The sequence below is a fragment of the Microcaecilia unicolor genome, chromosome 10, assembly GCF_901765095.1.
Source record: "Microcaecilia unicolor chromosome 10, aMicUni1.1, whole genome shotgun sequence".
In the NCBI taxonomy this organism is placed as follows: Eukaryota; Metazoa; Chordata; class Amphibia; order Gymnophiona; family Siphonopidae; genus Microcaecilia; species Microcaecilia unicolor.
Genome location: NC_044040.1, coordinates 63,792,764 through 63,806,532, shown reverse-complemented (window position 1 = coordinate 63,806,532; position 13,769 = coordinate 63,792,764). Strand labels below are relative to the sequence as shown.

The 13,769-nt window shown below is 42.7% G+C and overlaps 1 protein-coding gene across 3 annotated transcripts in view; it reads right to left on the bottom strand.

Moving 5' to 3' along the window:
* The window catches only part of THAP5 (THAP domain containing 5), a 39,506-nt gene that overhangs the window by 22,615 nt on the left and 3,122 nt on the right, over positions 1-13,769 (bottom strand). For all 3 annotated transcript variants that reach the window (XM_030216031.1, XM_030216032.1, XM_030216033.1), the window contains exon 2: positions 6,108-6,300. In XM_030216031.1, the coding sequence (XP_030071891.1) occupies positions 6,108-6,300 (193 nt within the window). The remainder of the gene's footprint in view (positions 1-6,107; positions 6,301-13,769) is intronic.

Sequence of the window (13,769 nt, the reverse complement as noted above, 5' to 3'; positions counted from 1 at the left end):
GGAGAGAGTGGTGGATACTTGGAATGCCCTCCCACGGGAGGTGGTGGAGATGAAATCGATAACGGAATTCAAAAATGCGTGGGATAAACATAAGGGAATCCTGTTCAGAAGGAATGGATCCTCAGAAGCTTAGCGGAGATTGGGTGGCAGAGCCAGTGGTGGGAGGCGGGGCTAGTGCTGGGCAGACTTCTACAGTCTGTGCCCTGAAAATGGCAGATACAAATTAAGGTCAGGTATACACATAAAGTAGCACATATGAGTTTATCTTGTTGGGCAGACTGGATGGACCGTGCAGGTCTTTCTCTGCAGTCATCTACTAAGTAAAATGTATTGAATTTTTTGGGATCTTGCCAGGTATTGTAATCTGGATTGGCCAGTGTTGGAAACAGGATACTGGGCTTGATGGAACTTTGGTCTGTCCCAGTTTGGCAATACTTATGTAATTATGTAAGCGGGAAAAGCTATCAGGAAAGCGAAGCAGCAAATGGAGGAAAAGATAGCTAATACGGTAAAATTGGGGGATAAGAACTTTTTCAGATATGTAAGTGACAAGAGAAAGTGCCATAATAGCAGTGTGAGGCTTGAAGCTGAGGGACAGAAATATGTGGAAGATAAGGATAAAGTTGAACTACTTAACAGTTATTTTTGCTCTGTGTTCAAGGATGAAAGGCCAGGGGTAGGGCTGCAGAAAACAAAGGCTAAAGGGGATGGATGTATGGTAGACCAAGAACCGTTTATGGAGACTGTGTTCATGAGGAGCTAGACAAACTAGAAGTAGCCAGAGCGATGGGGCCTGATAGGCTTCACGCGAGGGTGCTCAAGGAACTCTGTCGGCTCCACTGAGACCTCTTCAATGCTTCCTTAGAAACTGGAGTGGTCCCAGTAGACTGGAGGTCGGATGTGGTTCCTTTGCACAAGAGTGGAAGTAAGGAGGAGATTGGGAATTACAGACCTGTCAGTCTGACCTCGGTGGTAAGCTAATGGAAACGTTTCTAAAGAGGATTGTGAGATTTCTTGAAATGAATGGAATACAGGACCCGAGGCAGCATGGCTTCACTAGTGGCAGGTCATGTCAGAAAGAATCTGACCATCGTCTTCGACTGGGTGACCAAACAGTTGGATGTGGGAGGGGCGCTTGATGTGGTGTGCTTGGATTTCAGCAAAGCCTTTGACAAAGGCGACTGATAAATAAACTGAATGCTCTCAGTATGGGACCTAAAGTAACTGATTGGGTTCAAAATTGGTTGAATGGAAGGAGACAGAGGGTAGTGGTAAATGGATCTTGCTCTGAAGAAAAGGATGTTGTCAGTGAAGTACTGCAGGGATCAATCCTAGAGATGGCTCTTTTTAACGTCTTTGTGAACGATATTGCGGAAGGGATGTCTGGTAAGGTTTGTCTCTTTGCAGATGATACCAAATTCTGCAACCCTAAATTCTGCAACAGGGTGGACACCCTATAGGGTGTGAATGACATGAGGAAAGACATAGCGAAGCTGGAGGAATGGACCAATATTTGGCAACTAAGGTTTAATCCCAAAAAATGCAGGGTCATGCACTTAGGTCGCAAGAATCTGAGGGAACGGTACAGTATAGGAGGTGAAATGCTTCAGTGTACGAAGGAAGAGCGGGACTTGGAGGTGATTGTGTCTGATGACCTTAAAGCTTCCAAACAGGTAGAAACAGCGACGGTGAAAGCCAGAAGGATGCTTCGGTGCATAAAGAGAGGTATGACCAGCAGGCAAAAGGAGGTGATAGTGCCATTGTATAAGTCTCTGGTGAGGCACCATTTGGAGTAGTGTGTGCAGTTCTGGAGGCTGCACCTATGGAAAGATATAAACAGGATGGAGTCAGTCCAGAGGGTGGCTACAAAATTAGTAAGTGGTCTTGAACACAAAAAATATAGGGACAGGCTTATGAACCTCAACATGTATATGCTGGAAGAGAGAAGGGAGAGAGGAGACATGATCAAGATGTTTAAATAGCTCAAGGGCATTTATGTACAGGAAGAGAGCCTTTTTCAACTGAAGGAGAGCTCTGGAATGAGGGGGCATATGATGAAGTTAAGAGGGAATAGGCTTAGGAGAAATCTAAGGAAGTACTATTTCACGGAAAGGGTGGTGGAGGCATGGAATGGCCTCCTGGTGGAGGTTGTGGAGTCGAGGACTGTTTCAGAATTTAAAAAGGCATGGAATAAGCATGTGGGATCGCTTAGGAAAAGGAAGAGTTAGGTGTTACAGAGGATGGGCAGACTGGATGGGTCATATGGCCTTTATCTGCCATCATGTTTCTCTGATTCTAAGGTGCGAGATCCACGTTAAGCTAGTATTCTATGAAAGGTGCTCCGTGCAGAGCACCCTTTGCAGAATACTAGTTTAACACAGTTCTTCCCAGTACCTAACTCTGGGCACCATTTATAGAATTTTCCCATAAGATAATTAAATAATCAGTATGACTGATTGGTCTTCTTTAGTGAATACAAACAAAAATGAGCTTTTCCTTTCAGCTGAAATAAGTAAACAGAGCTGCATAAATTTGTAATTGCTTTTCTGCTGGGAATGAGGGAGTAATTCAGTATCTTCACTAGTTTTTTTTTTTTTTTAAAGAAAGCCCACAGCATTTAAATATGTTATATATGAAAATGGTGTCCTAAATTAAATTGCACAGCTGTATGGATAGCAGAGATGTGCAGGCAATAAATAAATAAATAAATCATCTTGTTTAGTTTCCTGTGTTTCCAGGCTGTTTCATTTTATTTTTTTCTTAGGGCACAGCTTGACAAGAACAATATTTAAGTAACAGGAAACAAACCCATAGGTGAGGCAGAAATTTGCAAGCCTGCCCTGAGGTGGTGCTTATTGGGCCATGACTACCAAAAACAGAAGACACTGAAGGGGATGGGCTGGCTATTATACACATTCAAGAGGCTGAACAGCTTCCGGAAGGTGGCTACCTTCCAAACCAAAGGTCACAGGTTCAAGGATAGCTGGTTCCTGGGGGAAAAATGTTAAAATTTAACAATACCAAAAGGTAGCAAATAAATTTAGCCGAGTTAAGTGAAAGAGCTCTTCTGGTGAGAACTTATCTCATGTGGGATAGATAGGCCTGATGGTAGACTTGCTGAAAATTCTACAGAAAAAAAATATCTGGCTTATAGTCAAGAGTCCCAAGAGGACTAAGAGTTAAGACCTAGAAAAATATTCCAAAGGAGAAGTCCAAGTTTCTCTGTCTTGTCCTGCTGATATTGGAGTCAGGCCATGGGCATGGATATCGAGACACTAAGGATTCTTGGTGCCGTGGTGAAGGTTCCTCCCTCAACGTTCTAGACAGATTTAAAGGCCCTTGGAGGTCTCTGTGTTGATGCCTCTCCTGCAGGCAGTGCTCAAGTCTGGATATCCCTCTGCATCAACAGTGTTGAAGCCACAGCATTGCGCTAAGCAAAGAAGTGCTCCATCCACTTAATGAATCTCCCCGTGTGAGCTGCTTTTCAAAGGCTGACATCAATAAAAGTGCAAGGAAAGTAGCAGGCGTGGTCATGTCCTCCTGAGTCACCTAGAAAGTATCAGAAGTTATGTCATGGGGTTGTGCACCCCCAATAATACAGAGAAGGCTGAGAAGTCCTCACATCAGGGGTATTTCAAGGACACTAGCAACCTTAGTTCCTCAGTGCTTTAGTCAAAGATGAATACTTCCTCTTCTCTGGGAGGACTCAGACAATGATCAGTCCCCAATGGCCTCTTCCAATACTTGATGCTGTGGGTGAACAGTGCACTCTGGATGCAGATGAATCCCCAGCATCTGAAGCAGCTTTGTGACCCACATGGTCAATGCTTCCAAAGCCAAAGTCAGTGGATCAGACTTCTCAGAGCTAAAAATGTTTGTGTTGTTTCTCTTAACCAAAGACTTCTCTTGGACATCTGTGAACATCCTTGACAATGACAGGTGTCATATTTGGGTCCCAGATATTGCAGGTACAGTTATGGGTATCCATAACGGATATGGTCCTGTTGCACTTCTCAAAGCTGCTTGGGGCTTTTCTTCTAGGACATGTTGTTGAGACAAACAGCTACTGCAAAAACAAAATGACTTAACTGTGAAACTAAGAATCTCAACCAGGAGCCCAAGTTCCTTAATGAGACCTACACCGAGTGAAGTGAAAAAATAAAGTTTAAAAACAATCAAAATACCTAAAACACTACTGGGATAAAAGTAGTGTACAACAGTGAAAGGGCATGAGAAACAATTTAGAATAATAAAAAAACCTACAATTTAAAAATAATGCCATCTTGAGGCAAGGGCTAATGACACGTGCCTGACCGGCTCCATGGAGAGACAAAGACAGAGTTGTCCCCGCATGACAGCTGCATGCAGGAAATAGTGTGCACGCATGGTGGAGCATTTCAAAAGCTTTGAGCGTGTTCCAAGATGGAGACATTTCCCATACAGGCTTAGTTGGTGATGTTACCCCATGACATGAGAACATGCTATCCTGCTTGTCCTCTGAGAAAACCCATTCTAGTCTTGAAACTGGGGAGGAGAATCACCTTTTAGCAGGACTATGATCCTAAGAATGGTGACTCAGCAACAAGAAACTGAATGTTTGAGTGGCCCAGTCAAAGGTCAGACCTGAATCCGATTTAAAAAAAAAAATCTGTGGCAAGATTTCATGACTTCAGTCCACAGATGATCCCCTGCTAACCTGAAAGGGGCCCTTTTACAAAGGAGTAGGAGGACCTACGCGCGTATAGCGTGCGCCAAATTGGCATTATCGCCCGGCTAGCGTGCGAGCTGGGCGGAAATTCTTAATTTGGCGTGTGCCAAATCTGTGGTAAAAAATAATTTTCTATTTTCTACTGTGAGCCGCTTACCTGGCAGTAAACTGCAATTGGCACAAGCTGTATGCTTACCGCATGGGTAGCGCACGAGACCTTACTGCTAGGTCAATGGGTAGCGGGTAAGATCTCAGGCTGAAAACTGGTTTCAATTTTAGCGCACGTCCATTTTTCGGCCCCCTAAAAAAAAAAAAAAAAAAAAAACAAGGCCCTTTTTCCTAGATGTGGTAAAAAAAAAAATGGCCTGGTGTGCAAGCAAAAGACACGCTCGCACTACCACAGGCCACTTTTTACTGCGGCTTAGTAAAAGGGCCTCTATGTGATTTTATTCTGGCAAGAATGGACAAATTCTGCACCCATCCTGCTACAGAAAGGTAATAGACACTTACTTTAAATAACTCATGGCTGTTATTGCTGTAAAAGGGACTTCCACTGAGTATTGAGTAAAGACTTTTGACAAGTATATTCTGTTATTCAGTGAAACATACATTAAAAATATTTAAAAAATGCATTATTGTTTTATCGGTCTCAGTAGCATTAATAATGGCTATTCTTCTTTGTGAGGAAATTACCTGTACTCATATATCATTTTAATGCACTTTGAACATTTTTTTTTTTTTTTAAAGAAAGCAGAATGTGGAGAACATACTGTGTTTTTCACACCCCTGTTTCTGATTAAACTGAACACACACTGTACCAAGGTAGTTAAACTAATCTAAAAAACAAACAAAATAAGCAGCAGCTATGGTGACAGTAACCGTTAGACCTCGATTAAAATCCCAGCTCTAGTATTCACTCCACAGTCTTGAGAGTATCTTAATGATATTCATAAAGCTCCAGTTCAGTCATTTCTACAGACTATAGCTGCAAATCATATAAATCACTATCCTTATGCAAAAACTTAACATACTTAAGCTAACAATCTTGTATCCATATAACTATATAAAACACTGCTGTGATAGTAACTATGTTATTAATTGTTACAAAGTATTATCCAATTATTATTGTCATAGTTACTATCACAGCAGTGATAGTAACTTGTACACTAAATTTGTATTCGGATAATACAAATTTAGTGTACAAGTCTTAATAAAAGTGATGCATATAATGAGTTATCACAATTTGTATATTTAAATATGTATTTTTTTAAAGTAAAAATGACATTTCCACTGCACTTTTCTGAGCATTTTCAACACGTTTAAATACATACATTTTGTAACTCCTCACCCCGATATTGGGTATGCTGTATTATATTTAATTTCCTAAAGTTTACATTACCTGAAGATTTTGTGTTGCACAGAAAACAGTTGGTATGGCATTTGGTTTCAAATATCGAATACCCCATCGTACATCAAACGAGTCAGGAGTAAAATGGTCACTGCATAAGTAATGGTGCTTAGTGGGAATCCACGAGCCACGCTTCATATTCCGTAACCATCTCTCAAGTCTTTCCATATCATGGAGTGGAAACCTAGCCAAAATGTAAAGGAAGACATTAGTAAGCAATTTATCTGTAGGCCAAGTATGCTTATTAAAAAAAGAAAGAAAGAAAAAGTCTAGCAATGTAACCCCTATTTTTGATAGTATAAAATAGTAGATACTATTTTAAGCCTTCATGTTTTAATTTAGAAGGATCCAAAGAGAATCCACAGATGCAGAGAACTCAAAAAGATCCCACGGAGGAACTCCATTGAAGAGGAAAAGTGGGAATGCAAAACCAGACTAAACAAGAACAGGACCACGGAGGTATTGTAGACTCGTTGAAAAAAACTTTTGAGTCTGGGAGTTGAAACACTGAGTGCAGCACTTTAACTACAGCGTTTCAGCTCACGATTTTGTTATCAATTTACGCCAACGGTCTTTCTAGAGACCATAATAATTCATCTACATTACTCCCAGACTCAAAAGCTTTTTTTCAACGAGTCTACAGTTCCTCCGTGGTCCTGTTCTTGTTTAGCCTGGTTTGCATTCCCACCAATATCTTTTTTTCACAGCCCCTAGGGCAGTGATGGCGAACCTTTCAGAGACCGAGTGTCCAAACACCAACCCAAAATCTAATTATTTATCGCAAAGTGCCGGTACTCATTATGGGCGGGGTCACCACATGACTCCACCCATATGATAGCCACACCCCTTACACCAGCCATGGCGCATATAAACAGACATCATTGAAAATATTATTCTAGTATAGGAGAAAAAAATAACATGATTTTTTTTCATTATAAATCATTTCTGTAAGCTGTTACAGCTCCAGTATACCCAGTGCAAAATAAGACAGCAGCTGTAAATTCTCAAATTGGACATATTCCAAACACTAAAATTAAAATAAAATGATTTTTTCTACCTTTGTTGTCTGGTGATTTTGTTTTTCTATCCATATTGGTCCTAGTCTCTGATTCTGCTGCTCTCTATTTGTTCTCTTTGTTATGGTATCAGTTTAATTGTCAGGATTATTGAAATATATGTGCATAATTATTGATTATGCTAAATCAGATATACCAATATAAAAATACAACTTTAAAAACGTATTGAAACTGCAGCAATGAAACCGGCTTTCATGTCAAGCCCCTCTTTCCCCTCCCTTTTCCTGGGAACTTCTGATAGCAGGGCTAGTCAATTACAAACACTTAACAGAGACAAAAGGTACTGGGATATAGCTTCCTTCTCCTCCCACCTAACAAGGACTCATAACAAAAGCATGACTAGGTGGATACTTGAAGGATCACCAAAACATCTCCGAAAACCAAAGACCCAAGAGACAGAAAGTCTGGAGAAGGCACTGAAGACAAAGGCTTCAGAGGAAACCATAAACAAAACATTTGCCTGTCATCAGATGTATACCTGCCCCCTCCCATCAGCTATCAGACAGGAAGACGCCGGGATGTGCAGAAAGGAAAGACTTATTATGTGATCATGTGAACAGACTACATTAACCATAATGCCTTGCAAATTATCCAGTGCAAACCAGGAAGAAAGTGCTGGGATTCGTGTGATCATATCCTCCTGCAACTTGCAAGGTATAAAAGACAGGAGTTGGCCCACACACACAGATTCCTCTCTTCAGCTGCAACCCAGATCCATCTCTGCTGATGCCCTGCTACAGACTCTCCCTTCTCCTGCAGCCACATGCTTACCTCATGCTGTGTAACAAGGACTTGTAAGTAACTTATAACTTCTGATTTAAAAGCCTGCTACCTTACTTAAGCACAGATTCTCCGTAAGACTCGTACCTCTCGCTGCAATTGTATAAATAACCTCCTTCTGAAGCTAAATATATGGTCTGTTCTTTCTTAAACCTGGTAATGCAGGTTAATGTAATCCAATAAATATACTTAATTCCTTTCATTCAGTGTAATCGTGAATCTTGTTGCCTTAAAGGGCAACTGGTGGAGAATTATTCAATATATATCTTACAACTTATAAAGATTAGCTAGTGCTCAAGCAATTCCCCCAAGTATAAATCATTTCTTGTAACATCTTAACTCCGTTTCCAGGGCTTCCTTTCCATTTATTTCTTTACTTTCCTCCTTTCTTCTTCATTTCTTGCCCTCCATCCATGTCCAGCAACCCTCCTCTCCCCTCCAGCCACAAATGTCCAGCCACCCTCCTCTTCCCCTGCCCTCCCTCCCAGCACCAGGCCTCCCTCCCTCCCACCAAGCACCAGACCTCCCTCCCACCAAGCCTCCCTCCTCCCTCCCACCCACCCACCCAGCACCAGGCCTCCCTCCCTCCCAACACCAGGCCGCCCTCCAACCAACCATCAGGCCGCCCGCCCTCTCTCCCTCCCAGCACCAGGGCCCCCCTCCTCCTCAAATTTTAAAGGCGTATCTCGGGGTTAAGGCAGCATTGGCAGCGAAAAGCGTGTTCTTTGCTCGGCGCACCTTCGGCCTTCCCTTCTGTCTCTCAAGCTCTGGTCCCGCCTATGAGGGCGGGACTAGAGCTTGAGAGACAGAAGGGAAGGCCAAAGGTGCGCCGAGCAAAGAATATGCTTTTCGCTGACGCCGCCTTAACCCCGAGGTACGCCTTTTAAATTTTGGAGGAGGGGGGGCCCTGGTGCTAGGAGGGAGGGCGGGCGGGCGGCCTGGTGCTTGGTTGGTTGGTTGGAAGAGGGAGGGCGGGCAGGCGGCCTGGTGCTCGGTGGGAGGGAAGGAGGCCGGCCTGGTGCTCGGTGGGAGGGAAGGAGGCCGGCCTGGTGCTCGGTGGGAGGGAAGGAGGCCGGCCTGGTGCTCTGTGGGAGGGAGAGTGGGCGGACCAGCGATGGCGCGCGTGCCAAAGGAGAGGGCTCTGCGTGCCCTCTCTGGCACGCGTGCCATAGGTTCGCCATCACTGCCCTAGAGGGATAAGGGATTACCCCTGCTGCTTGGCCTCGTAGATCCCGATACAGCCTGGCACACAGAGCGAAGGCCTTTAGTTTGACGTTTGGAGCTGCCGAGAACTAGCCAGTGGTGTGGCCATGGCTCAGATCCTGGGAGACAGTCCCTTGGTGAGACTTCAAGAACAGACCCAAGGGCCACAGACTAAGGCTCCGGGACTCTGGTCCAATAGTGGGGGGGGGGGGGGGGGGGGGGGGGAAGGGGGCAGGAAAAAGACAATGCCGTATCAGTCCACTTGCACCATCTGCTGGAGGCAAATACTGGACTGTCCTGGCTGCACCACCTATTATCAGGATCTTCAAGTCTCTGCCTTCATCTGCTAATAAGGGAACATAATCCATAGCTCTGGACTGGTCTAACCGGATAAGGAAATATATATTTACTTCTGACACAGGCGGATTTAACTCCCAATTTGTTTGCATTAAAAAAGACCGCAATAAGACAGTAGATCTTGATGTCATAATGAATTCTTAGCCTAGTGGTTAATGCAATGGACTTTGATCCTGGGGAACTGAGTTTGATTCCCACTGCAGCTCCTTGTAACTCTGGGCAAGTCACTTAACCGTCCATTGCCCCTTTTACAAAATAAGTATCTGAATATATGTAAACCACTTTGAATGTAGTTGCAAAAACCTCAGCAAAGCAGTATATCAAGTCCCATTTCCATAATCGTATAATCTATTCTCACTTTTCTTCATGATGGTAGGCTCTCTGCAACTTGTGCTTCCTTTGCTCTTCTACAGCTTTCTGTTTGATATTAAATTCAATGCTATTCAGGAAAGAAACTGTATAGTATAGATCTACCCTCAAGAACCAGAAGATACCCACAATTTGCATTCCCTGCAAGTCTATTTCTCTTTTCCATCTATTACTGTCCCTCTTTCTACTCCTCCCTGAGTCAGTACATCAAGCTCCATCTCTGGCTGTCTTCAAATCTAGGCTAAATGTCCACCTTTTTGAGGCTGCTTTTAACTCTTAACCCCTATCCACTTGTTCAGTACCTATATCTAAAAATTCTCAGTTACCATCGATCGACACCTAACACTAGAGAGCCACGCGAAAAACACAACCAAGAAAATGTTCCACTCAATGTGAAAGCTAAAAAGAGTAAGACCTTTCTTCCCAAGGACTGTTTTCCGCAACCTGGTACAATCAATAGTGCTCAGTCATCTAGACTACTGCAACGCACTATATGCCGGCTGTAAAGAGCAAATAATCAAGAAACTTCAGACAGCCCAGAACACTGCAGCTAGACTCATATTCGGTAAAACAAAATATGAAAGTGCTAAACCCCTACGAGAAAAACTACACTGGCTCCCACTTAAAGAACACATCACGTTCAAAATATGCTCCCTAGTTCACAAAACCATTCACGGAGATGCACCGGCCTACATGTCAGACCTGATAGACCTACCACCCAGGAATGCCAAAAGATCATCCCGCACATTCCTTAACCTGCACTTCCCTAACTGCAAAGGTCTGAAATATAAAATAATGCAAGTATCAAACTTTACCTACTTGAGCACACAGTTATGGAACGCATTGCCGCACAACTTAAAAACGATTTACGAACTAACGAACTTTCGCAAACTACTGAAGACCCATTCTTTAACAAGGCATACCACATAGATCAACCAATGTGAATATACACAACTCCTCCACATATACTCAGAACTGCCTTACTATATATCTGCTTGTTATACTACTATCATGTTTTATCATTATCATGCTGCCCAAGATCCTTCTGTAACACTAAATGTCTATTTCTAATGTATTTCCACTATTCATGATGTATTTATTGTAAGCCACATTGAGCCTGCAAAGAGGTGGGAAAATGTGGGATACAAGTGCAATCAATCAATCAATAAATAAATATCTGTTTTATCATTCCCACCTTAAGAAATTCTCCTATCCCCTATTTGTCCTGATTAGATTGTAAGCTCTGTTGAGCAGGGACTGTCTCTTACATGTTAAAGTGTACAGCGCTGCGTATGTCTTGTAGAGCTATAGAAATGTTAAGTAGTAGTAGTACAGTTGATACTCTCCAATGCTGCCACTTCCACTCCTCTCCTCCCAGCTGATGGGCAATCCAGGTGCAACATATAGGGTGCACTCTCTAAAATAAAGCTAGCAGAAAGGTAGTATGAAGTGTGGGACTGATGTGGCAGTTACAGATCCTATGGCAAAAAAACTGTTCCCCCTTCCCCTCGTCTTTCCAGGTTGGGGGGCTTACAGCCTGGGTTGTGGGGCACAAGGCATTGGTCTATCACTCGGCTGGAGACCTGGGCTGTTCGCCTTGTGCTTCTGGAGTTTCAGCTGTTCCTGGAATGGAAGGTGGTATGGCATACATAAGCAGGTGTCATGCAGTGTTTCTGGAGGCATGTCTCGGTTGTTGGGCAGAGACTCATCTCCTGGCCCTTTCAGCGGTCAACATTATAGACCAGGGTAATGTACAGGCAGTCTTTCAGTCACTGTTTCTTGGATATGTGGAATATATTTGGCCTGGGCATCCAGGATGGTGTGTTTGAACAGCATCCATGCCTGATATAAATTTTTGACCCTCGCAGTCGCTCCTCTAAGTTTTTTTTTTTTCATCATTCTTCTCATTTTATCATAGTCTCCTTTTTGAAAGTTAAATGCTAACGTATTGGATTTCCTGTGTATACTTACTTCAAAGCGATTATCAAATCTGATCATATTATGATCACTGTTATCAAGCGGCCAGGGCACCATTACCTCCCGCACCAGATCATGTGCTCCACTAAGGACTAGGTCTAGAATTTTTCCTTCTCTCGTCGGCTCCTGTACCAGCTGCTCCAAAAAGCAGTCCTTGATTTTGTCAAGAAATTTTAACTCCCTAGCATTCCCTGATGTTATAGTTACCCAGTCAATATCGGGGTAATTGAAATCACCCATTATTATTGTGTTGCCCAGTTTGTTTGGGTCCCTAATTTCCTTTAACATTTCTACATCCATCTGTTCATCCTGGCCAGGCAGATGGTAGTACACTCCTATTACTATCCCTTTCCCCTTTACACATGGAATTTCAATCCATAGTGATTCCAAGATGTGTTTTGTTTCCTGCAGAATTTTTAATCTATTTAATTCAAGGCTCTCCTTAACATACAATGCTACCCCTCCACCAATTCGATCCACCCTATCACTACGATAATTTGTACCCCGGTATGACTGTGTCCCACTGGTTATCCTCCTTCCACCAGGTCTCAGAGATGCCTTTTATATCTAATTTTTCATTTAGTGCAATATATTCTAACTCTTCCATCTTATTTCTTAGGCTTCTGGCATTTGCATATAGATATTTCAAACTATTTTTGTTGTTCCTATTTACATCATGCTCAGTACTTTACGGTATTCATTTGCAATCTTTTGTCTGATTTTTATTTTTATTTAAGGACACCTGATCTACTATGGTCTCTTTTGCAACCTCACTATCGGGATACTCTATCTTTCCTGTTTTGGTGATATCTTTGAAAGATACCTTATCCCAAACTATGCGCCTCTGAGCGACTGTTGGCCTTCCCCTCAGATTCTAGTTTAAAAGCTGCTCTATCTCCTCTCCTTTTTAAACGTTGATGCCAGCAGCCTGGTCCCACCCTGGATAAGGTGGAACCCATCCTTTCGGAATAGGCTCTCCCTTCCCCAGAACGTTGCCCAGTTCCTAACAAATCTAAAACCATCCTCCCTGCACCATCGTCTCATCCACGCATTGAGACTCCAGAGCTCTGCCTGTCTCTTGGGCCCTGCGCATGGAACGGGTAGCGCTTCAGAAAATGCTACCCTAGAGGTTCTGGATTTGAGCTTTCTACCTAAAGATCCTAAATTTGGCTTCCAGCACCTCTCTCCCACGTTTTTATGCAATTGGTCCCCACATGTGCCAAGAGAGCCGGCTCCTGAGATACAGGAAAATAGTTCATCATAACTAAGAAATAACAGCACATGACTAGAAGGGAAAAAATGTGTAACTACACCATAGACAGGAAGGGGAGAAAGAGTAGGAGAGTGCCTTATAAACACTGCACGGTAAGTCATGTTCAATCTCTAAGGACAGTAAATAGAAAATTAAGAGCATGCATCAGATAGTTGGAATGTTTGACTCCTGACGCATTCATCCTTGCTGAAACATGGCTGTATTGAGTATAAAAGTATGCACACACCTGTCTTCTTCAGAACCTTTGCACAGCAGGGGCAAAGTCTGTAGGTACTTTCATACTAGCAAACTTTGCTACTATGCAGCTTACTGAAATTTGCTTCCAAAAAATACAAACAAAAATGTGACAAATTATTTCAAAAACAGAGGTTTGACGATTTAAAAATTGCTGCATTAAATGTACTAATTTAAATCAACTTAACCAGAAAAATACTGAACAGTAGTACAAATTAATTTGCAAACATATACTACTTTCTGCAATACAAGTATTTTCATATTTCCTAATTGTGCAACCTACCTTGTATGAACAACTCTTTTAAGGGTCCTTTTATAAAGCCACACTAGCGTTTTTAGCATGCGTTGATTAGCATGTGCTAAATGCTAGAGACGCCCATAGGA